The 26,298-nt window shown below is 35.2% G+C and overlaps 1 protein-coding gene across 15 annotated transcripts in view; it reads right to left on the reverse strand.

Annotated features, from left to right (window-relative positions):
• SCN3A (sodium voltage-gated channel alpha subunit 3) overlaps nt 1-26,298 on the reverse strand; it is a 76,671-nt gene that overhangs the window by 29,639 nt on the left and 20,734 nt on the right. For 3 of the 15 annotated variants that reach the window (XM_040972054.1, XM_040972051.1, XM_040972052.1), the window contains exons 10-16: nt 23,666-23,956; nt 16,605-16,952; nt 15,447-15,579; nt 13,728-13,966; nt 8,285-8,458; nt 7,042-7,398; nt 4,882-5,352 (exon numbers count right to left, since the gene is read on the reverse strand). In XM_040972054.1, the coding sequence (XP_040827988.1) occupies nt 4,882-5,352; nt 7,042-7,398; nt 8,285-8,458; nt 13,728-13,966; nt 15,447-15,579; nt 16,605-16,952; nt 23,666-23,956 (2,013 nt within the window). Of the gene's footprint in view, nt 1-4,881; nt 5,353-7,041; nt 7,399-8,284; nt 8,459-13,727; nt 13,967-15,446; nt 15,583-16,573; nt 16,953-23,665; nt 23,957-26,298 lie in introns of those variants that run through there. The other 12 variants (XM_040972059.1, XM_040972060.1, XM_040972061.1 and 9 more) reach the window with 8 other exon arrangements.

A 26,298-nucleotide genomic window follows, 5' to 3' on the forward strand; every position in this document is an offset into this window, starting at 1 on the left:
ATTGTATATTTTACTATCAATTATATTTTTAAAAGAACAGAATAAAAACTAAACATACAGGCAAAACTAAATTCTATCTAGATATTCTTTTTTTTTTACCAATATCCTTAAAAACTGCTGATTTGTATGTACATTTTACTTTTTCATCATCCTTTCTCTTCCAGAACACAAGCATTAGCAGAAATATCAATAAACAATGACATCAACAGGAGGTAGTTGAGTCGAACAATAAAGACTCAGCTAATCTATAAACCTACAGTCAACTTGGGAGATAACTTTTCCTCTTCATAAAACTATAAGTAATAAATAACCAAAAGCGGTCCATTTCCCAAGTCTCTTGTCTGTTTAGCTATGGGTGGAACATTTAGGGAGCAACTAATGTTGATCAGGGAAACTCTAAACCAAAGGTGAATAAAGTGGACCAATTATTAGTGATCAACATGCAATGAACTTTTCATCCGTATCATGTACCCTCCCCCTTTTTAACTTTATAATCATCACTATGATTTTGCAAATCATTGCCTTAACAAGCTTCCTAAGCTATACAACTATACAAGATCACAAGATATGTGCAGCAAATGCATATGCAGACTATGGCCCTTCATCTCCAAAAACTGATAATCACCCTGCACTTTTTATTTTCTTTACAGAGCTCTTCCCTAGAAACATACAATCTTCTCCATCTAGAACACATGGATTAGAGATATGGTGATTATATTCAAGGATTCAAATATGACAATCTGAAAATGGCCATAATATCAGATAAAAAATCCTGTGAGGCTTATTTTGATAATATAATTTACTTATAAGGGCTGAATCATCAACAAGAAATTTGTGGTCTTATTTTGAATAAAACAAAAGCAGAGAAATAAGAAAAATGCATGCTCTCTTAATTCCTTGATTAAATTAATCTTAAAATCTATTATGTTTTAAAATACATATTATAAATCCTGTAGAGCATGCAGTTACTGTTTTTAAACACCTGAAAGACTAAAGTAGGAAACTCATTAGCAGAATTAAATATGTGGCACTGCCCATCTTGCCTGGCCATGCTGTGATGTGTCACGATTCAGCAGAGAGCAGCTGGGCCAGTCTAGCACTTCCTTGCCATGGCAGGGGAAGGATCAGAGCTGAATAGCATGCAGGCCAGTCAAAATTCATTTAGAAAGTGATTGCACATGTAAAACTTGCTTGGGTAACCTGGGTAAAAGTGGTGGCACAAGCTTCTGGCTGGGTAAAAAACACCAGAGCTGCGTTCTTGATGACTCCAGCTTGGTCTTACTCCTGTGAGAAGAATGGTAAGCAGTGAAGGTGGGTTATCGCTAGATTGTGTTTGGAATTCAGCTTCACATATGAATGTTAAAGCACTTACTTTATATCTTTCACTTGGAAAGAGACGTCGGTAATTGTTTAAATGATAAAAATCAATAGTTACACAAAAGTTTGAAGAAATCATGATTACAAGAACTTTAAAAGTATGAAAATAAAAGTACATTTGGAGTTTCCTAAATCCTCTCTATAACAACAGAACATGACACTTTCTGCTTTTGTTAAATCCTTTTTTTAAATCTGGTTTTGAGCATATATGGGGTTTCCTAGTACTAACTTTATCAACTCAGTCTTATAAAATATATCATCATGCTTAATATTATTGCAGAAGATAATCTGGAGGATAGAATAATTTTACATATCAAACAACAAGGTTGAATATTAGATGTAGAAGTTAAGACTCCTGCATCCTGTATGCGAGTGTCAAGGTTTAAATCCTGATTCTGCTTCTGAGTCCAGCTCCTTGCCAGCATGCACCGCGGAGGCAGTGGTGATGATTCCAGTTGTTGAGTATCTGACAATGACTTGAGAGACCTGGATTGAGTTTTTTCTCCCAGCTTTGACCTGGCCCAGCCTATATCTCATCAAGCCAAAATTATAACATTACAGCCATTGAAAAGATATGACAATTTTGTAGTATTCTTCTGAGCAGCCATTTGTGATACTTCTCTAAGTATTGTGGAAACAAATATTTTCACTGAAATAAAGTAAAGTAACTCTCTGTAAAACTAATGCTATTACTCTTACAAAGTTCTCTACTTCTCTGGCTTTTTCACCATTTCCAGATTTTAGTTATACATGCTATTTTGTCTCAAGACTTATTTTTATTTTATAATTACTTCAATATTGAGCTCTCCCCCTACCCCAAGGAATCAGGTATGCATTATCAAAGCCATTTTTAAAACCTTGACTTGTTATTCAGCTTCTGATTCCCAATATTGTCACTTATAATTCAGTATATTCCAATTAAACTATCCCCACATAAATCTGCTATTATTTTTGAATATATTATTTCAGACAGCAGCATTTTTTTTTCTGATTTCTCAGACACTTTACCAGGTTTATCATATTTTCCATTAGTCTCAGTTCCTATTACATAGTGCTTTGGCCCCAAATTTTACACATAATTGTTATCAAATGATAATTATCATAATTATCGCTGTGTTCTCTGTCTCTTCCCTGAAAATGTTTTGCTCTTTGATATTAAGTAAATGTCCCTAAAGCATCATGTTCATTGTTTTTCCCTGATTTAAGCACACACAATAGCTCCTTACGGACGATGCCATTAACTGCAAACTGACTGGTTCAATGTTTCAACCTTGTGGCAGGTGTTTAGCAAGGCTGTAAGAATGCTGCTTTCATATCAACATGCCGCATTTGAATATCATGGCTCCACTATCCACATTGATACACACTCTTGGAAGTAGTGATGACAGCTCAAGTTGTTGGATCCCTTCCATGAATATGAGACCCATGTTATGGTCCATGTTCCTGGCCTTGGATTGGCCTGGCCTCAACTGCTTTCAGGATTTGAGGAGTGAACCAATGGATGAAAGATCTTGGTCTGTCAGTCTCTCTGCTTTTAAAATAAATAAACTTTATAACCTGAAGCTATCATACACACCCAAATATATTCTCCATTATCTTTTAAACCATTATTCTCAATCTACTGATTGTTCCACTTCCTTGAATACTAACTTCACTTTCAATTCTGATTTTCCTTTATTAGTTTTCAGCTTTTGACTTTCGGTTCATCTGTATTACATCCAAATTTTGAGATGTATTTCAGCTTTATCTGGAAACTTTAGCAAACAATCTTCCTGATTTCAACAGCTACACATTTATCTGCTTTACTGTAGAATTAAGCTTTGGAAAGACATCAATGATGTCTTTCTCTAATGTGTGAGGTTTCCCTGAATTGTAGTCACTGTGCAGTGTTCTTTTGAATTCTGCTTTTCTGCTTGTATCCATCAGAGTTCTAATTCACTTAATAAGCTCAATAAAAGCTTGGTAGATAAGTAAATCACTGTCAAGCGATGGAAAATAGGACTGATTTCTCAGTTTATACAAATGAACAAAATGATAGAATTGAACTCACTATGCACCTTTAGAGTGGGAATCAGAATAAATGTTATCACTTCATTTGGTATAGCTCTTTACCTTCTTAAAATACTTTCAAATTTATTATTTGAGTATCTTTCAGCTGCTCAAATGTTCCTGAGAAAAATTAGGAAGATGAAAATTGTAGCATCGTCATCTACTTATTCTTAAAAGGCTTTCAGGTCAAATTCTGATGATAGATTCAACAACCACCACAACAACAAAACGGGCATAGGGTGTAAGACCATGCCAGCTACAATACCAGGATTCCATATGGGATGCAATTCAAGTGTCAGTTCCTTGGCTTCCATTCAGATCTCTAATATGTGCCTAGGAGGGCAGCAAAGGATGGCTCCTGCACCCATATGGGAGACTCAGAAGAAGGTACTGGTTCCTGGCTTTGGAACAACCCCACCCCGGTCATTATGATCATCTGGGAAGTGAACGAGCTGATAGATTTTCTCACTCTCCTTCTGCATCTGTAATTAACTTACAATGAATAAATAAATATAACTAAATAAATATAATTAACCTACAATTAAGTTTTTAAAGTACCAAAACTATGTTCACAAAATCAGACATAATTGGTCTGATTCCCAATGTGTCATTATTATAACCTGAAGTTAAAACATGTCTTTTCATAATCTCATCTCTGCTAGACCTATTTTCTGCTGGTGTATTAGAAGTCCATAAAAAAATAATAGTAAAATATTTTAACCTTATTCTCACAATACATAAATGAAGAATTAGTGTCATCAAGCTACTATCAAAGATACTATGAATTCTTATTAAATACGAATAATTTCCTTTCTTCCTATTACTTTAAAAAGTCACAATTTCTGAGAGTATAGATTTTGTATCTACAATTTAATCATGATAATTTTCAAAGTAGTTTTTCAAAATAGTTCTGAGTATTTCCAAGTTCATGTGGAAGATTCAAAAGATTTAGTCAGTTTTAATGGGAAAATTACAGTCAATCCTACTTGGGTCTTCCTAATATTAATAATACTTCCAAACATTAATTGTACAATCATAATGAATAAATTTGTTAAACATGAAAATATATACATAGTTTTCACATTAAGTCATTGCAAAATTTAATATAGAATAAGGAGACAATACTTCCTTAATTATCAAAATTGACTTCCATGATTTCTCTACAAAACATTATATGCTATAGAGTAAAATACATTTAATAATACCTCTTCTTTGGGAAACTAATTTTTAAATGATTACAAATGATAGGAAAACAAATATGCTGTTAAGGATGATTATTCCCTTTGGCCAGATGAAATTCTATAACTAGACCACCCAGTTTTTCAGGATTTTCCAACATTACTACATGGCTTATCAAATCACTTTATTAGAAAGCACATGAATGCAATAAAACACTATTAAGCCATAGTGTGTACTTCCTACAGGAAATGCAACAGAAACTTAAATTTGTCTTACCTCTTTGCTTTCTTCTAGTTCTGACTCACTGCTGAATTCTTCAGTGTTTAGGTTTTCAAAGTCAGATTCTCCAACAGCAATTGGCACTGTTACAGTGAGGCTGGGGTTGTTTATGAATGACATGTAATCATTTTCATCAATTACATATTTTTCAACACTACTTCCAGTACCTACACCACTAGTGGTTCCATTTCCATCTTTAAGATAATTAAGCTCTTTGCTTATTTCAATTCCAGTATTATTAGACATGCAGCTGTCTATTTTGTTGCCTTCGTGGACTTCGAGAACCTTTGACTTTCTAAAAAAGGCTTTTCGAAAACATTCCCGTATCTTATTTTTCACATAATCGATTCCCTTTTGCATTCTTCCTACTGCAATCTGGAGATTGTTCATTTCGTTATCATCATCTGTAGCAGCAAGGTTGTCTGAGCTAAATGAACTCAACAGTAAGGCCAGAAAGAGGTTCAAAACCTAAAAACAAGCAAATATATCAGTGTTGAAGTATCTATAAAAATAATAGCACACACACAGGCTTTGCAGATCTTAGCTAAACTTATTTCAACAAAGGCTCCTTGCATGGTGACTATATTATAAACATCATGTTTAAAGTACACACTGCTTAAAGAAGTAGATAATCTTTTAATTGTTTATTGTAGGACAAAAGAGCAAAAACAAGTAATTTTTATTTTTTATTGAAAATGTAAGTGGAAATTTATGTTTCTAAGAGTTAAATTGTGTCTATTCAGCCTTGTGAGGGAAGCCAAAACCCTCCCATTATGCGTTTTGCCACTTAGGGGAAAAAGGGTTATTTTCATCTTTCTTATGGTTCATCAACTAGTTTGTGTAGTGAATGTCTAATATCATGTATGTAAATAATGAATTTACTTACCTAAAAACCCACAGATAAGTGCAAAAGCAATTGCACTTGAAATACAAACTCTCCTGTGTAATAGTAGAAATTCCTAAATAGAAATTATGTAAGGCTTAACACATTTCCCATCAAATATACTTTGAATTTTATGTGTTCAAATAGCTCAACAGATGGAGCAAAATGTAAAATTATATCAAGGTTTAGACTAGATCAATATAATGTAAATTAAAATTTTTTTTGTGGAAAAACTGTGAGGTAATCTTAAATCTCAGTCTATCAGTGGAATACATGGAGAAATTATAAAGCAATGTAATACTAATCCACTATTTCTGGTGGAGAAATGAACCATATTCATAGAAATTATTTCAGCTTGAGATGTGGTGATTGAATTTCAGTTTAGCTACATGGAAGGAAGACAAATATAAAGCCAGGACCCAAATTTGTTCCTCATTTTTGTATTAGAGTTTGTTTAGCCTCTAGATTTCCATAATTTACTTTTCTGAGAAAATAATTACATGTTTACAGGACTTGCACAGCAGTCATTTGTGCAATTACTTTTAAAATGTTCTTTTGAGAGGGAAGGCCTGGTAAGATTGCACAGAGAACACTTGCCTATGCCTGATTGAGAACTTTATGCCTTAATACAAATAAATATACCAATCATGCTTTTACATTAATAATTTTATGTCATAGCTAAATCTCAGTTTTTTATATCTGGTTGATTGGTGATATCCTTATGAATAATGTACATTTTAATACTTTATTTGTTTTAGTAAAGCAAACAGAGAAGAGAATATTGTTTCCTTTTAGGATTCACATAATGTTAGTCCATGATTAATGGAATGCTCTGTTTCATTGAAACTTAGTTCCAAAATTGGACATGCCTGAGAAAGCAAACACTATTAACTACACACATGTAAAGGGTAATTTCAACCAATAGCTGTATTTTCAGAATCAATAGAGATCATTGCTTTATCAAATCAATGATAGGGTAAAATTAGTCTTGCTGATAAAATATATCTTCTTTGATGAAGAAGAAATACAAGAACTAGAGGAAAATCCATGCTCATGCTTTACAGGTTTTCATAGATATATCTTACATAAATCTTACAACATTCAATTACATACAATGTCAGCGAAGTCAGCAACTTGATCAAGCTCAGAGGCCAGTTAGATGATTTCACTCTGAGAAATTTACTACAAAATCAGATATGAAGTTCACTGCTGAGGAAATTTTTTTTCCTGTCTACTATTATTCTCATTTGTTAGCATTTAAAATGCATACATACCACCAGGTTTCCAATGACCATGACCAGCATAAAAACAATAAGGCACATGGTTTGACCGGCGACCTCCATGCAATCCCACATGGTCTCTATCCACTCTCCACACAGTACGCGGAACACGATCAGAAAGGAGTGAAAGAAGTCATGCATGTGCCAGCGGGGAAGTTCACAATCACTGGAGATCTTGCAGACACATTCTTTGTAGCTCTTACCAAAGAGCTGCATGCCGACCACGGCAAAAATGAAGACAATGATGGCCAACACCAGGGTGAGATTTCCCAGAGCCCCCACGGAATTGCCAATGATCTTAATCAGCATATTTAGTGTGGGCCAGGACTTTGCCAACTTGAAAACTCGAAGCTATAATCAAGTGAAAAGACATTCTTAGAACTGATCACAACATGATTTTGGAAGTTAGACATTGTTAGTACCCCATATTGTAAACCTACAGCTGATGTATGTGAAAAACCAAAACATACTAAACTACCTCAATTTCAAACCCAGAAATAGTGTTAATAACACTGGATTATTAAATTAAATCATAATATCCTTTAAATACAAAATTAAAAAATCAAACATGTCTATAAAGCAAGAAATAAAACATTTTGATGAATAAAAAGATACGGTCATGTAAACAAGTTAATATTCTCAGTGGAGGATTTTTTAAATTCGGGAACTGTGTCTTCAGACTATTTTAAAGACTAATGAAAATTATTAAAAGAATGAATTACAAATTGTAATGGGATATTATAAAATAAATGAATTTGACAAAAACACAAATGCTTTCCACCAATTTGAAAACATTTGCTTAGCTTCCACTGAAATTGTTTTTCAAAAAATGTTGTGTTGTATTTAAAACAGACATTTGTTATAATATTGTTTAAAATGCAAGTGGTATCGTTCACCAGCAAATTGCTATATAACAAGACCTATTAGTACAAGCAATGCCGCAACTAATTGGAACCTGTGTCTTTTATTTGCATTTACATGTAGGTAATAATGTAAAAACTTCAAGAGTTTAATCTACAATTTCAGAAAATGCTTGCATGTTTTGAAATATGCTCTTGGTATCTAATCATTATAAAATGCCAAAACTATTTTTCATTATTTTTAGAAAATATCTGTTTTCTTAGAATTGGATCACCAGCCGATGTAAATTTAAAATATTATCAAAGCTATTGTAAGTCCTAAACCTGCAAATTGGTTTCATTTTGAAATAGGATATAAACATAGTCTATGAAAATACCAGTCTGAAGGATCGCAGTACAGACAATCCATCCACATTTGCCAGACCAAGTTCCATTAAACTTAGACTGACAATGATTCCATCGAAGATATTCCAGCCCTCTTGAAAATAGTAATAGGGATCCATGGCAATGATCTTGAGAACCATTTCTGCTGTGAAAATCCCAGTGAAGACCTACAATAACAGAGAGATCTGCACTTCAGGAGCATGATGACTACAATGTTGCAAGAATTTACAAAGAGCAGTTTTAAGTAACATTTAAATCAATTCAAGACTGGCATGTTTCCCCAAGGGAATATTTTAAATGCATTTATCTTATTTAACCAACATTCAGGATTTCTAGGAAGAATACTGATTTTTAAAGCATTTTACAGCCTGCATTTTAAATCTAATATTGAATAACAAGGATTGTTTTATTGCCCTTCCACTACATCAGGGTTCTACCATAAGCAGAATCAAATGCATTTTGGATATATGATTTGATCCAGAATGAATCTCCCTGTTACTAGAAATTTATAAAACTTACTTATTTTGTTCTTGAATTTGTGAGTTTTCTGTTAAAGCATGTCAGTCACAAATATTCCTGAAACAAGAGTGCATCTGATGCTGCTTCTCAATAATGAAATTTGAACGAGCACTCAGATTTGTGGTTAATGCATTAATAAAACACGGAACTGTAAGCTTAATTGAAATCATCAGGAGAGTATTTTCAGCATGCACATACCCATAATTAATATTAATAAAGTATTTGAGTGGCAAACAATGAGACATACTCAAAATTCACTTTTCAACTTGAAACCATTTGCTAAGACATACAATAAATAGGAGAGTTTAAAAATTGTGTTAAAAAGGTCTTTTAAAACAGTTCATTTAGTTTTTAAAGGCAGTAGCTGCAGTTTGTGACTCTAAAGCCAAGCCTGTGATTTATCAAGTTTGTGGCCTTAATCTTGAAGAAACTCTGTCAAAATAATAGTTAAAAGTTAGTAGATTTTCTTTAATTAAAAGAAACCTGCATCCCCTTTATTAATGCATAAAATAAGATAATGTCTTATATTCCTAACCATTGAAATAACCCAGAAAAATTAGCTTGTTTTATTCATACATGAGGTAATATTGAATATATATTTTAAATAATCCTAGAAGATAAAAACCCAGAAATATGATAGCTTGCACACTGAAAAACATTTTTTAATCTGATAGAATAAGTCACCATAGGACTTTTTTTAACTAGTAAATTTCTCTGATGAGTGCAAAGTAAGTTGTAGCTTAGGCAAATTTAATTTGTTACATAAAACCTTCAGAGATTACTATTATTCGAAATAGGTACCCTGAGATAGAAAAATATTAGCAAAAGTAAGCTAGAAACATCCATGTAAATGATCTACAAATACCTCCTCCTACAGATAATCATAAGGTGATGTTTTCAAATCTTTTGAAAAGAATCAATCTCAAGTATTTAACAATCTAGGCCACCCAAATGGGAGACCTGGATTGCATTCCAGCTCCTAGGTTTGGTCCCAGTGATCACTGGTTGCTATGGGCATTTGGGGAGTGAATCCCAGTGAACAGGAAGACTCTGTCTTTCTCTCAAATAAATAAAATAATTCCATAAATCCGCAGAACATTTTAGAGAAACTCGCAGAAATCCAAAGACTCTTGACACATTTCATGAAACAAACCAATAGGAAATGTTGTAATTTTATATACTACAGAAGTAGAATACAAGAGATGAAAATTACACAGTATTTACATTATTTTGTGTCCACTTCAAACACATCCCCTGTAAATGAATATGTAATCATGAATGTATCAATTGACTAATCTGTAGAAATTCTGCTTATTTTATGGTTGATATGGATTTTCAATAGGATATGAAAGATTGCTTTGTAAGTGCTGCAATGCTTTACTAACACCATGCTGTTATTAATTATAATACGGAGTTTTCAGCCAATAGTTACAATTTAGGTATTCTATACCTATGGGTATGTTATCTGGGGTCTCCATCTTGATGAGCTGTGTTTCCTCCATGGTAACCTTAACCTAACTCTGGTTGCTATCAAAGTCATAGGTCTGAGAACTGTACCAGGTCTAGTAAAGTCATTGTTTATGTATTTGTTGAGCAAATACAATAAAGGATGTGAATGCCTTCTTCAGGAACAAATAGTTAACAGAACAATTTGGTGCTTATATCAAGTATTTTCCACTCAACATTTCCATAGTTTATTTAGGCTCTCACATCCTGTACTACCATTCTCAACTGCTTCAACACTGAAGTTTAAAAGACACAATTGCCTGCTGCATCCTGACAAATTTCCAAAATCTTCCTTCACCTGTTTAATTTCCCTAACCTCAATATCCTGGGAAAAATACAAGAGCTAGAGCAAAATATATCCCATCACTTTCAAAGAAAGGTGCAAGAGGTTAATTGCATATTATTAAAGGAGGGAAACCGTTTATTGAGAACAAACTAGATGCTGGCAAAGGGCCATGTGTTTTTGCATGATCTCATCTGACCTTCAAGACCATTCTGGGAGATGGGTATTACTACATCCACTAAAACAGCATAAAAACATTTGGATTGTTTGCTGCGTTTTCCCAGAAATCAGCATTATTAGTAAGTATTGACATCTAATGTCAAGCCTGGTTTGACTTGTGTGGAAAGCCCTTGTACTATCACAAAAACGTGCTACCCAAAGCAGCCCTTTGGCAGTGGAAGTAATCAGTGGTGATTTATTGAGCGACTACTATGAAAACAAAATTAGAGATGAAGCAGAAAAGTGAAGCACGTTCTCTGCTATCAAGGGTATTAAGATGAATTTAAAAAGTAAGACTCCTACAATAAGAAAACACTGAATATTCAACTATTATTCAAAGACACATTACGGAATTAAAACGACACTATTCAATACTGGCTGGGTTTCACATTGTAAGAGATGCAACCAGAGTTGCACTTGAAGAATATGAAGAACAATGATGAACATTCTAAGCCAGAACATTCCAGATGGAAATGAAAAGAGTAAGTAGATAGTTTTCTATACATAAATACACCAAAAACTCTGTGGTATGGTGACAAGACTGTTTTGAAATCGTTGATAATGATCAGTGAGGAAGTATTGGACAGTAAAATGGATAGGAGAAATGGGTAGGATGGGTTATCTTTAAAACTAGGTAAAGGAAATGGGTAGGATGAGTTATCTTTAAAACCAGGTGAAAGAGGAGTCACAAATGTAGACATTAAGTATTTTAGTCAACTGAAAACACACATGAGAGTAGGATGCAGGAAATATCATTTTAATAATAGTTTCAGATAGAAAAAAGGTACATTGAGAGAGTGAATAAAGCGTGTTCATACTTGAGAATAAGAGAAAGATAAATAAAAATGACTGTAATATAAATCGATAATATTTTCATCTTTGAATCCAGAAGGTTAGCGCAAAAGGCAACATAAAAGGATGAAGTGAGATTACTAGGTCCTTCCCTAAACCGGAAGAAAGATGAGCTCCCAGGTGTACAGTCTATACTTAAAATAATTTTTGAGCAATGATCTGTAACAGTTGCAGTTTCAGTGCTGGGACACAAACTGACAGCACTATAGTATAAATTTCCTAGAATTGTTGAGTATATGCTATTCAGTGAAAAAGCGACCTCAAAGAAATTCAAAGAGGCAGTCTATGGAAAACCAATCAGAGAGGGGGGAAAAAAAGCTAGCATAACAATTGTCAAAGCTGAAGGCTGTGTGGGATTGTTCCACTAAGTCGACTATTGCAGATAAGTTGAGGTCACTTATTTGGATACATATTTAAGCAACTCTCCTCCAAGCATTCCTCCTAACCAAACAATTTACTCTGACACCTACACAACATCTCAGTATCTTACTGTTTTCATATGATCCCTGTTCCTGGCAAGACTGACTGAGCCAGAGGTGAATATCTACTCACACTATGCCAGACCAAGTCCTATTGTTGAATCCGAATGAGACTCAGTAGATCTAACTTTCTGGCTCTTTGTTTTACTCTTCCTTCTTTTTTAATGTAAGTGCTATAATATTTAAAATCAGTGTCTGGTGACAAAGGTACCATGAATATTTGGTCTATGTCTAAGCCTGTGATTAAAACCTGTTTTTCAAGAACAGCTGTAGTACCACTCTTTTTTAACTTAAAAAAAATTAATAAGGTTGAAAACTATTAGGTAGAATCAAAAGGAAAGCAACTATCAGTACTATGTGTGAGGAATTTCATTCATAACTAGTAAGGTAGCTAATCCACTGATTAGAAAGAGGATTAAAGAAACTATATAACTCAGAGAAAGCTATACGGTTATTGAGAACTTTAGGACCTTGATCTTTTAGAGGTTTCCTCTTCGTAACCACAATTGAGAACACGAACTTGGGACGGTGAAGTCGGCATGTTTTCACATGTGTATGCCCTTGTCTCCTTATCTGTATGGCTCCAGTGTTACTGTTGTCATGGTAACCAATACCTCTCCACCCCATGCCCCTTTTGGTTCTGGGTCATATTATCTGTAAGGCCATATAAGCAGTTGGAGCGGGGTGAACAGGGGTGCATGGTTACAGGCAGATCCTGGTGGATGTGGCTCCTTGTGGTTGGAGTGTATGTTGGGTGAGTGGCTGTATGTGGCTTTGCGGATGAGTGTAGATGTCACTGTGTAAAGATGTCACTTTGTAGCCTGACTGTTGCCATGGATACAAAGACAGTGGTTGTTCCTGTGCAGTTCTCACTGCATCATGGTTAAGGAAGTAATAAACCCACAAATGGATCCGAGCTGTACTCTGAGCTGTACTCTGAGCTGTTGAATTCTGGATCTCCTTGTTGGAACCCTGAACTCTGGGCATACTAAACTGATATGAAAATAAGTTTCCTTATTTGACATAAGAAGTATATTTCTAAAAACAAATTTTATAATCACAACTTTAACAAATACCTGAGCCTAGAATTCCCGATGAAGATTTTAAAAAAAAGTTTTATTTATCTTTATTGGAAAGTCAGATATACAAAGAGGAGGAGAGACTGAGAGGAAGATTTTCCGTCCGATGATTCACTCCCCAAGTGGCCACAAGGGCTGGAGCTGAGCCAATCCAAAGCCAGGAGCCAGAATCCTCTGCCAGGCCTCTCACATGGGTGCAGGAAACCAAGGCTTTGGGCCATCCTTGACTGCTTCTCCAGGCCACAAGCAGAGAGAAGGATGGGCAGGGCTGCTAGGATTAGAACTGGCGCCCATATGGGACCCCGGTGTGTGCAAGACGAGGACTTCAGCCACTCAGCTATTGCGCCAGACCCATGGAATGCTGCTTTAAATATATATATATATATATTTTCTGTGACTAAAGAGGATATACGTTTTTAGTTTCACTCAGCAAACAAAGTTTTCTTTGGTCTATCTTTTCCCATCCCTGCCAAAGGAGATAATTGTCCAATGAACTTACCTGGTTGCCTACAGACAACACACTGCTGAACTGATCAGTCATGGGGTAATGTTCCATGGCCATGAAGAGGGTATTTAAGACGATGCATATAGTAATGGCAAGATCAATAAAGGGATCCATAACAACTAAATTCACAAGACGCTTTACTTTTAACCATGCCTCACAGCAGTCCCAGATCAAGAACACGTTGGCAAATCTATACCAGCATGGTGGACATTTTTGTCTGGATTCTTCAAGTTCTAATAGGACAACAAAATGAGAAAATAATAAATAATATCAAAAGGAATTACTGCTTATGGGTTGCATATTATTTGATAAAATTCATCCTTCATCCTGGGAAAAGAAATCTATATTTATTTAGCCTGATAAACTTGAGAAGAAAACTCCATTAAATATTTTCATAAAGTGCTCATTAAAATTAGGCAGATAAACCTTATCAAGTAGCTACAGAAAGACATTTTGAACTTAATATTTTGTTTCAAAATAACTAGGTAATATTTTAGTAAAATATTATATTCTCTTTATCAGAACGCTACATTTAAACATGATTTAAAAAAAATCTTAAGTTTATTGAACAGGAATTATTTTTAGATACCTTTGAGAGAATACTGTCTAAAGCTATAATGTTCATTGAAGTGTGACTCATATTTTCCTTTGATAGTCTCTACGTCAACATTGATCTGCAACACAATGAGAATGTGGCATGGCTTTCTTTTTATAAATTCGTACTTGTCTACTTCTGTTATCTACAAATTTTCCCTTGAATTTTAACCTCATATATAAATAATTTACTGTTAAATGTAATTGGTGAATCTTATTACAACCATTTTATGACTGTACATCTAATGCACCAGTAAGAAAATACAAGATGTAATGAATATTTTCTACAGAAGATGTCCTAGAATTTACTTTCTACTTGACTTGCATTATTACAGGACTGATGTAATATTCAACCTGCAATCAGGCAGGACTGGTCTATGATATGAACATAGTAATATAGTTGTTGCCTAGTCCTGTATGCTAGAATCAACAAACATTTGTGTCAGCCGTCCTTTGGAGGAATGTAATGGTAATTTTCTATGTCGAAGATGGGGCAGAGACCTTTTTCTTGGGTAGCTCCTGAAGTGATGTGCTGGTTTTGATTTGTCCGAATCACTCATTCATATTCCCTTCCAACCCCATCATTACCTCTTACCTGGAGAGCCAAATAAAACCCTTTGAAAAAGACACTTCCTTGAGTTTCCACAGAAGATGCTATTTTATTTACATAGTGGGAAAGATGCTACAATTTTTTTATGAATCCCTGGATGCTTTTAAATTTTGTGAAAATAGTGAAATACATGCTGTGTGCAAAAATTTATGAAGTCCATGTATTTGCGAGTGTTTTCAGAAAGTTTATGGGAAACGAGTATTATAAAAAAAGTAAAATTTTTGCACAATAATTAACATATTTTAATCCCATTTCCCTCATTTTATATAGGGTTCTTGTATGATAAGCAGGAAAATATTATTCAAGAGATATGATACAGACTCAAGTCAAAAGGGAATACTTGATATTAATTTCAGTAATGTGATTACAATGTACTTAAATGATCACTTATACTTATATGTTAATCATATAGTTTTGATTCTGATAGATGTAAAACACTCTACACAAAGAAGGAGCAGTTGTGCAGGGCAGGTAATCCATAGAATACTATGCTATAGCTTACACCTTACCTTCCATGGTGTTAGTCAGGATGCTGGCAATGCTCATGGCTCTTTGCCTTCCAGAGGAATCTTCTAGCATTTCCATTGAAATCTGATAAGAACTTAGCCTTCTTTTCCTTACATCAGTTTCAGTGGTGGTACCCTGCAAACCAAATACTGATGGCTCAAACCACCCTTTTCAAAGAATTATATAATATCACACATCACTTCTTTGGAAAAACCATGCTGCATGCAATTTTTCCGGGTAACAATTCACATGTGATAAAAAAGTATTTACTGTTGTTATAAACTTAAAGGAAATGATTATGGGTCTTACCCTGTAATACAAATGTACTGGTTGGATACAGTCATACAATGCATTTATGTTATAGAAATCTTTTAACTAAATTGTCAGAATTTTCAGGAAGGTTTTAGATGCATGCTAAAGTCATTTTATTAAATCAAATATAAATTACATTTTCAGCTTATATCCATGATTAATAATCAGAAAATCTTCCCCCCAAATAAATGCAATTATATAGTTTCAAGGATGAAGTATTTTCTTTGAAGCTATATTTACAACACTGACATATATGGGCCAATGTTTCCATGCACAAACACAGATGTACAATGAAATGTGTGTGCTTTCCTGATATATCTTCAATTATTCTTTTATTAATTCTACTAGAAATCAACACATTATATTCTTGAGTCATTTTATAATACTGACAACTGTAATAGAATCAACTATAATGCTGATAAGTGTTTGAAAATTGTCCATTATCAATATGATGGTCACTATGATAGTTGATTTTAAGAATATTAAATTCCAGACTACAAATAGATAACTACATACTTCTAAGTGAATATATCTATAACAAATATTTGGTTGTCAGAAGGCTCATGGTTTTGTTTGCACCTCTTGTGATTTTGCAGATATCTGTTTCATCCCAGACTCTCAAATTGGACCCTTTTAACTTGAAGCGTTTGAAAGCTTCTAGTGCCACAAAATTCGGTGGGGGAGGGGGGGTCCCAAGAATCTATTATTTATTATTTAGTTGGTCATGTCTTATTTTTAAGGACTTTTATATTAGGGAAGAAAAATAGTACAAGAGACTAAACTACCCAGGTTTTGATGAATTCAAATTGGTACAGAATGTCAGTGGTAGCTAGCTTATCTATTATCACCTCTGGCTGAAGTGGTCCAGTAGGTGACGTTAGAGTAGATGGTCCACCCACCAAGGAAACCACACCATTGCAATCCACAGTGCTGTGCATCTTCCCATTTGCTGGAAGCCCTGGCACCATCCTGGATGACATACTGGCCTGACTAACGTTACTGTTGCGTCGCTCTCCATGTCTGTGTGGCACAAACAGTGAGTCTCTCCTGCTCTCGCTGTCTTCAAAGGTGCTGTGCTCATCATCAGCAAAGTCATTCTCAGATCCCACATCCTTTGCTCGGCCTCTGAAGCTGAAAATGCTTGTTTTGCTGTTGCGTCTTGGGGAAAACAAGGACCCACGGATACTCAACAGCGACTGAGGAGAAAGCAAGGAAGAAAAGAACTGGGTGGAGGAGTGAAGGGGTGCACAATTATTTAATCAACTCTTAATATCACAGAAATGGTTTCCTTTGAGGTTAAGATCATCCGACTGGTAAATGTAGGTACTCAAGTTTTTAGAGAAAAAAATGTATCTTGACATTTTTATTCAAGACTGCAAGTTAAAGAGAATTCTGACAGTCTCCTGATACGCAATTTATTCAGTGTCTGAACACTTCATTTAATCTTGCGAAACAAGATCAACTTTCCTTTCAACCTGTTTGTCTCCATCAGTATAGAAATAAAAGTCATGAATCTTACCTTTGATTCCACCTTCCACATTTTCTAGCATTTTCTCAAGTGGCAACCAAAGATGCACTTTGAGACTACATATCACAGCAAACACAGGGGAGATTTCTAAACTATGCCATCAATTTCTATGCTTGTTTAAAATATGATGTAAGCTTATTCTACCTGTGGTGTAGCACTCAAAAGCATCCCTCTTCAGTCTATAGGATGTTGGTTTACTTCTTTGATCATTAACTGACTCATTAACAATACATTTGCCCTTGTTCCCTCTCCTTGGTCTTTCATTCACTTTCCTACCCCAAATGGCCAAAATAATAAAAACACGTGCAGACACGCTCACACGCACACACATGCACGCACGCACACACATACTCCTCCACCCTTTCTTTTTCTAAGTTTCAGTATAAGTTGACCAAGTAATTTTAGTGGAAAAACATGACAACATGGAACAGCAGACTCTTTCAAATTTATTGTTGATCCCTCGGCCTCATTAGGTTATAGTGACTTTCTCAGGCCCTCCCCCCGCCCACGTTTTTGCATTTTTAAAAATTTTGAGCTTTAGGGTACAATTCCATAGGGTCTGGGATTTTCCCACCCTCACCTAAATTCTCACCCCTCGACTGATTTTCCCCATATTATTACCATAGTTTAGTTCTTCATAAGCAGTCATAAGTCTGCCAGAATGTTACTTTTATGACTCTTTCCAGCATGGCACCAGAATAACAATTTTCATTACCCTCTGTCATGGTGACAGTTTTGAAGGATATTGCTCCCCAAATAGGGCAACAAGAGTATGCATTTGGGCAGAAGTCAAAAGGATGTTTTATTTATAACCATGTCCCATAGCAGAGTGCCTGGGTTTCATACTTCACTCTACCTCCTGATTCCAGCTTCTTGCTAAAGTTGATTATGGGAGGCAGTGGTTATGACTTAAGTAATTGGGTTCCTGATTTGCATATGGGAGCTTTGTTTGGATTCCAAATTCTATTTTCAATTTCAGATCACTCAAACCTGTATGTATGGTTCTGGGGAATGAATAAGTAGATAGAAGTGCTTTCTCTCTCTCTCTCGTACACACACACGGAGACACACACACACAAATAAATAAATATAGAATAAATAAAGAAAACCATTTAAAAAAGAAATAAAGACATGGGCCTGGCAGCGTGGCCTAGCGGCTAAACTTCTCACCTTGAACGACCGGGATCCCATATGGGTGTCGGTTCTAATCCCAGCAGCTTCACTTCCCATCCAGCTCCCTGCTTGTGGCCTGGGAAAGCAGTCGAGGATGGCCCAAAGCCTTCGGACCCTGCACCCATGTGGGAGACCTGGAAGAAGTTCCTGGTTCCTGGCTTCGGATCAGTACACACCTGGCCATTGCTCTCACTTGGGGAGTGAATCATTGGAGGGAAGATCTTCCTCTCTATCTCTCCCTCTCTGTACATCTGACTTTGTAATAAAAAATGAATAAATCTTAAAAAAAAAAAAAGAAATACAGACCATTCCTTTGGATTTCATCAGGCTCTCCAGAAGGACACTGGCTGTTCAGGCCAGGTTATCTGACCTGAAGCTGTGTCTATGATGACACCTGCAGTAGTTTGTCTATACTTTGTCTGTTACAGTGTTGTTTACCCGACAGTGTTTACACTGATTTTCCCAACAAAGTGATAAAAAGATTAGATCCTATGAAAATATTAATTTACTCTTTCTAAAAGTAATGCTAATGATTTTGACCTCTTCAAACTCCGTTTAAATTCTCATACAAAGTTTGTCACATTTAGAGCTTTTTTTCTAAAGAAAAATGATTCGCTTTTATGAGAAAGATTTACGGAAAGAAGGAGAGACAGAAAGATCTTCTGTCCACTGTTTTACTCTTGAAGTGGCCATAATGGCTGGAGCTGAGCCAATCTGAAGCCAGGAACCAGTAAATTCCTCTGGATCTCCCACACGGGTACAGGGTCCCAAGGCTTTGGACCATCCTCCATTGCTTTCCCAGGCCACAGGCAGAGAGCAGGATGGAAAGTGAAGCAGCCAGGACACGAACCAGCACCCTTATGTGATCCCAGTGCTTGCAGACAGGTTATTAGCCAATTGAACCATTGTGACGGAGCTAATATTTTGAAACTTCAGTGTTTTTCTATGAATCACTTTATGTGTTGAAGATACACATTTCAGTGGTTTCTTTTTTGAAAGTATGATTCAGCTGCTAGTTGTCATGTTTTGAATGTGTGTCCCAAACCTCTTGTGCTGGAACTTTAAATCCCCAAAGTGGCAGTGCAGGGATCTGAGGCCTTACTGGGAGCTGTTTGCCTCACAGTCAGGACTCTTGTGATTGGATCAATGTTTACCTTGTTGGAGTGGTTGAGCTTTTACTGAGGATGGGACCAGAACTCTCTGCTGCTTGCTCCCCCTTGGCCTTGAATGTTCTGCCACACAAGGCACTCACCAGAAGTCAAGCAGATGCCAGCATCATGCCCTTTCACTCCTCAATCTCCAGGCAAGGGTTTGGATATATTTTTCTGACAGACTCCAGAAGTCTTATGTTAACGACATTGAGAAGGTGGGAAAAAAAATCTGATTACTCTGTTTAGACATGAGGCCTTTGGGGAATGAATAGGTTGGATTAGGTCACTAAAGTGGAATGCCAATGACTGAATCTTGGTGGTTTTATCAGGGGAGAGATAGGGAAAGACATGCGTGTACTTTCTTTCTTGCCATGTGACGGATACTGCTGCTCCAGGGCACTAGCAGCAAGAAAATGATTACCATGAATCAAACAGAGAGGCATCTCCCATTGGAGATTGTGAATCTCCAGGGTTATGAACCAAAATAAATATCTTTGCTGAAAAAAGTCTCAGTTACTCTGGTAAGACAATAGAACACTAAGTCAGGGAAAGAAAGGATCCAGTAATCTGAATTGTCAATATATCTTTCAGGTGATTATGATGGACGTTGACCTCATTCCACACTCAGAGAGACTGAAACTTGTTTTTTTTTTATGACCATCCCTAGAATGGTTTGAGATAGTCATCTTATTGTGCCTATATTCTTGAACTATCTTTAGGAATAATAAATCACCCCGGGTGATATTGGTTGGAAGTATGATGTTTGGATTTGCATCCAGAAGGTATTTGGTATATGCCTTTAATTTTCATGTTTTTATGCCAAGGTATTGCACAGGCATTCCAGATCTTTGAGTTTGTTTGAAACTTCTATTCATTCTCTGGAAAATATAATAAAGAGTGTGAACACAGCTCTCAAAGCAACAGAGACCAAAAAAGAAGATAACAAAAATAGCATTCTGAGAAAATAAATCAAAAATAACACACTAGAAGATGCTGCAGAGGGAAGGGAATACCCACAGCAGTAGCTAGCCTGCTTTCAGGGAAAACAAAATTCTATGTTTTAAAACTGCAAGGTTTTATCTTTTTTTACTCCAATCATGCTAAAATATAAATCCCACTTTTTTGAGTAAAAAAGAAAATCCATTATAAGAAGAAACATATGGACTTTGTCTCCACTAATTATCAGTACTGAAAAGGGAAACCAGAAAAATATTATGTCTGGATGACACAGTTCTGCCTGTTGCTGGTCACAGACCCAGAGTGGGTAAGGAATGTCAAGATGGAAGAAGATACAGGGATATCATGTTGTCCCAGTACAAACAATAAAGTGAGTATTTGTTGGAGATGGGTGCTCCAATAGCATTTAAAGTTAGATATGTGTATATTCTCAACATCTCCTACAATTACACTTGGCCATAAATTTTTTTATTCAAAATAAATTGCTTCTATCCAAACAACCTAGACAAAATCTTAGGAGACATTCAATTTTCATTATAGACTTGCTCCTACTTTTCCATTTAGAACTATGAATGTGTATTATTTATTTAAATAATGAAAAATACAATAAAGAAACATTTAACATTTATGTTAGTAGAAAACAGTGTATCCATAATTTATGGCCTCTGTGCCTTGGCATTTTCAGAAAATGTTCTTGTTTGAGCTGTATGCCCTATCCATTCTATGCTTCCTATTCCCACCTTATCTAATTCATTTTCTCTTAAAGATAATTCTTTTCTGTTTCAGAACAAGAACTGGTGTATTTCCATTTATGGGCTGTTTTAATGTCCTCTGTGTATTATTATTAGGATATGTAAATTCAATGCTAATAATTTTTAAAACATGTTTTAAATGAGTGACCTTACCTGTATCTCACCTGTCTAGCTATCTCTCAATTTACAAATGAAAATAACAGAAAGCCTGTATTCTACACACACACACACACACACACACACACACACACACACATACATATGGATTCTGTGTTTAGTATTAAAGCTTTGGATGTCATCTGCCTTGCTCTGGTGCCTCTCTGGCTCTCCGAGCCCCAGCATCTCCCACTCCTGGTGCTACTTCAGTATTTCTTCCATGCAGCCACATCAGACCTGGCATTTTCCTTTCCTCAGTTGGAGTACTTTTCCCTAAAATAGCTTCTTCCTTTGTCTCCTGGGAATCTCTGCCCAAATTTCTAATAAACAGTTAGCTCTTTAACTGTTAATAATGTTACCTCTAATTATAACACTTGTCCCATTTTTTTTCTTTGTTTTTATCCAAAGAACTGATTGCCCAACATAGCCTATGCTAACTTCTTTTTGTTTAGTATCTGCTCCTTGTTTTCTCATGAAGTCGGTGAAGTGGGTCTTTTCTGTTCATTGGGAACTAGTAAGCATCTGTTGAAGGACTGAAGGATCTAACCTATGGGTTCTTATTTGAGAACAATGATGATAAATAGAAGAAATGATACTATTTTCGGTAAACATGCAAATATATTAATTAAATGTTTTTTATGCTTATGCATTTGTAAATTAACTGTTAAATATTTTGGTTTTTTTCATTTGGGTTTCATTCAACAATTTTCAGAGTTGTTTTGTGCATAGGTCTCTATATACGGCTTTTAAAAAATATTTATTTATTTTAATTGCAAAGTCAGATATACAGAGAGGAGGAGAAACAGAGAGGAGGATCTTCTGTCTGATGATTCATTCACCAAGTGGCCACAACAGTTGGAGCTGAGCCAATCCGAAGCTAGGAACCAGGATCCTCTTTTAGGTCTCCCACATGGGTACAGGTTCCCAAGGCTTTGGGCCATCCTCAACTGCTTCCCAGGCCACAAGCAGGGAGCTGGATGGGAAGTGGAGGTGCCGAGATTAGATCTGGCGCCCATATGGGATCCTGGCATTCAGGGCTAGGAGTTTAGCTGCTAGGCCACCGTGCCGGGGCCAATACCCCCAGATTTAAGTTAGGGTTATACTCTATTTATATTATGTGCAAATACAATTGCAGTATATAAGATAGTAGTAGTTCAATCTGTATATGTATATTTTGTTCTAATATGAGGATGCATTATATATTATTAATATGGTTCCTTAAAGATTCCTATTTTTATTCCTTCAATATAAATTATAAGGTACTACTTAGAGTATAGGAATATTAAGGTTAATAATATTAAGGTTGATTATATTAAGGAATATAATGATTAAGGTGCATCTTCCCTTTCCTCAGAACCAAGAGCTTAATGCTGTACTATGCCAAATTTTGTGTTCCTCAATGATGCTTTTTTAGAAAAAAAATTTTTTCTTCATAAAAAAAACATATTCCTTGGTTGATTTACAGTTTCTTAAAATTAATTCTACAAGGTATTCCTTGGAGCATTAATATTTAGGATAAAAATTTGGCTCAGATTAACATAATTAGAAGATTTTATGTATTTCAAAAGATATGGAATTATAAGGAAACCAAGTGAATGTTCAAAGCCAAAACTGCACTTACCAAATATTTTGCATCTATTTACTCGTTATGTTATACAACCAAAAACTTGATTAGCACAAAGACTTAAAACTATTCCAATCTGACTTGAAACTATGCCAAAAATCTAGATAACTGGCATTACATCAGACATAAAAATTGTTTTCAATATTGTCTTGTAAATAATATTTAACCCATGATTTCAATGACCCCTTGCCAACGTATTGGAGATTCACTCCAGTACATTTCTTATATCCCCTGTTAAAGGCAAAAATTCCAAAAGGCATATGTTATAACCCAACATCAGCCGAGAAAAGCAGAAGTTGCATCTATAGGCGTGCCTGAGGTCCCAAAATGTAACACTGTCCCATTGAAAATTTTGATAGGTGTTACCCTCAAATTTAAAAGTTATTGTTGTTTAATGAAAAATTCTTTTAAAGGTGATTGTGAAAGTTCAAAAAAAAAAAACTATACTAAATGTTTCCAGTTCCCTATATGATTATATATTATTAAAAAACACATCAGAACAAAAATTTAGTAATTAAAAAAAATAGCAATAACAAGAATGGCCGCAACTCTTAATATAAAGTCATACCTGATGGGGTGAGCAGAATTTCTTGTCACCAGTCAGCCGGTTCCCGTCCATGGAGAAAAGGAAGCTTCTTCTTTTGACACTATCTTCAGATTCAGATTTGGGAAACCTGTCGCCTTCTCCTTTGCTGTTCCCTTCCAAGTGATCCCTCTGTCTTCGTTTCTTCCTGCGGTTCCTCCACTCCTTAGCACTTTTGGAGCTTAACTTCGATGCTTCGGAGGAGCTTTCCAAGAGCTCTCCCAGCCCGCCGATTCCACTGAAATCTCTTGAAGCTGCAGAGGCCGCGGCTACTGCCTGTTTTAACAAAGCCAGTCACTCTTTTAACATACAACCTAGAAATCCATGACTACGCTGCATTGCTGCCATTTTAGACCATGGACTAAATGTAAAGACAATATCTTTTAGCCTCTTATTCTGTTTTATCACAACAGTTTACTTAATACATTTTAAATACTACGAAGTAACATATGAGGCTACGAATTCAAGCAAGGAAAGTCTGATTTAGTGTGTATCCTACATTCTTTCACTTCTGGGAAAAATACCAAAAAACTTTAGCTGGGCATAAACTTCAGTTCAAGAGACAACTGCTCTCACAATTGTTTTGTTCCTCCTGGGTACAATTGTGAATAACTGAGTTAAATAATTTTCCTCTAAATTCAGGACCAAAAATTTTGTTTCTCTCTTGCAAACTCCAAATATTTCAGGAAGCAGTGGAATGTGCTGACTGGTTTATTCTCCTTCACCTATCAAATGTATTACAGAGCACTTGTAGTTTGCAAATTTTTATGCTTATTAAGTAGTTAGAAATAACAGTTTATTTATGTAACAACGTAAGTAACTGAAATAATCACTCAAGGTAGTGTGAACTTATGATTTTCTTTATATGTTTCAGTGCTAATTATTTTTAAGCCTGCTGGATTTCTATACCTATTATTGAAAACAAGGCCAAGTAGAAATCTGGCAAATGTTTTCTATTTTCATATGGCTGGACAGCATTTTGGGGATGTAACTTATTTAGACATGTTTCATACGTTAACTAGGATGTGAAGCAACAATATGGTACATATCAAAGCCAAGTTTTCATTAAATATTTTCCTATTTTTAAATATGATAAAAGGGGAAACAGCTAAGTTACAATGTTATTAATTATATTTTTATTTATGTGATCACTAAATATAAACAACTTTGTTGTGTGCTGTTGGTTTTAATCTTTCTTACTGAATACAAGCTAGAAACATTTTTCAGTGTTTCCTTGTGCGTTGCCTAGGATGTCACTTGAAAGAAATAGGACACTGTAAATATTTGGTGAAGCAACACTTTAAAAGGACACCTTTCTGTCAGTTTTCTAAGACAGTAGAGAGGCAAGAACTACAACATGTAGCCCAACTTTCTAAAATCTCAGAAAAAAACTATGTGTCAGAATATTCTATGCAACATTTTAAGAGTGGATGAAAATAGGGCTTATTTAGGAAGCCATGAAAAAACTTTGTATTGTTTCTCACATTCTGAGAAGATGGAAATTCTTAGCAGATTCCATTTTTAAACCTCATCTCAATTAAAATAAAAATTTTCAAAAAATTTTAAACTAAATGTGCAGAGCTGGAAAATCTCTAGTATTAACATGGCCTCAGTAAGATACCTACAATCAAAACATAGTATTGGATTCACGTTAGTTAGGGAATGCAAAAAAACTATAATATTGATCTTTGAATTGGGCAATACATTTTTTACAGAAACACACAGGTAAGGTTTGGTACATGTGATGTAGCTTTAGAAATAGGCTTCCTTTTTCACTGTATTTATTCATTTCACATACTTGTGTATTATCTATATTTGATATTCATGAAGGAGGCTATGTATACTCTTTGTTGAATGAATGAATGTACAAGTACCCCATTTATGGAGATATAATCCTTAATTCTTATTTGAATATGCACAGACAGTATTGCAAAACACAGAGTGCAAATCACTGACTGACTTGTTTGTCTCTAGAAACAATGAAAGTGATGGTAATATTCTCTTTCCATAATTCCCAAACTCTTGTTCATTTAAATCACTTCCACAATTTGTTTTGCGTAAGACATGATTTCCCTATCCTGTGTAATAGTACAAGTAAGTCAGAAAAACAATCATTTCTGAAGCAATGAAGGGAACCTCTGACACACCACATTTTCTGTGTCACTCATCAACTCAAATCCGTCATTTGTTCCATTTCCAGTGATTTGCCACTACCCTCACAGGCAGATGTTTCCTGTCATATCTCAGGTCTGCATACCTGTTTATAACCAGCTCTGTGACACTGTCAATATCCTTGCTTACTTTGGGTAATAGAGCAATTTGCTGAATTCTGCTGGTAACCAACAACAATTTTGTACTTTATATTTGCACAATGAGTAACTTTCCATGTGGCAATACATTGACTATGGAACTCGCTATCTCTGTGATTTTAATAATATAATTCTTACAATTTATGTATTTGAGATATAAAAGCATTAATTATTTTTCTTTTCTTTCTCATAGGCAAAAGTTTATCTCACAGAATCTGAGATAGAATGGTAGTCATCACAAGCTTTAGAGAATTAGGAGGGAGGGAAGAATGGAGAAAGTTAGTCAATGGATATAGATCTACAATTTGA

The sequence above is a fragment of the Ochotona curzoniae genome, unplaced genomic scaffold (assembly GCF_017591425.1).
Source record: "Ochotona curzoniae isolate NIBS_2020 unplaced genomic scaffold, NIBS_Ocur_1.0 contig_2210, whole genome shotgun sequence".
Lineage (NCBI taxonomy): Eukaryota > Metazoa > Chordata > Mammalia > Lagomorpha > Ochotonidae > Ochotona > Ochotona curzoniae.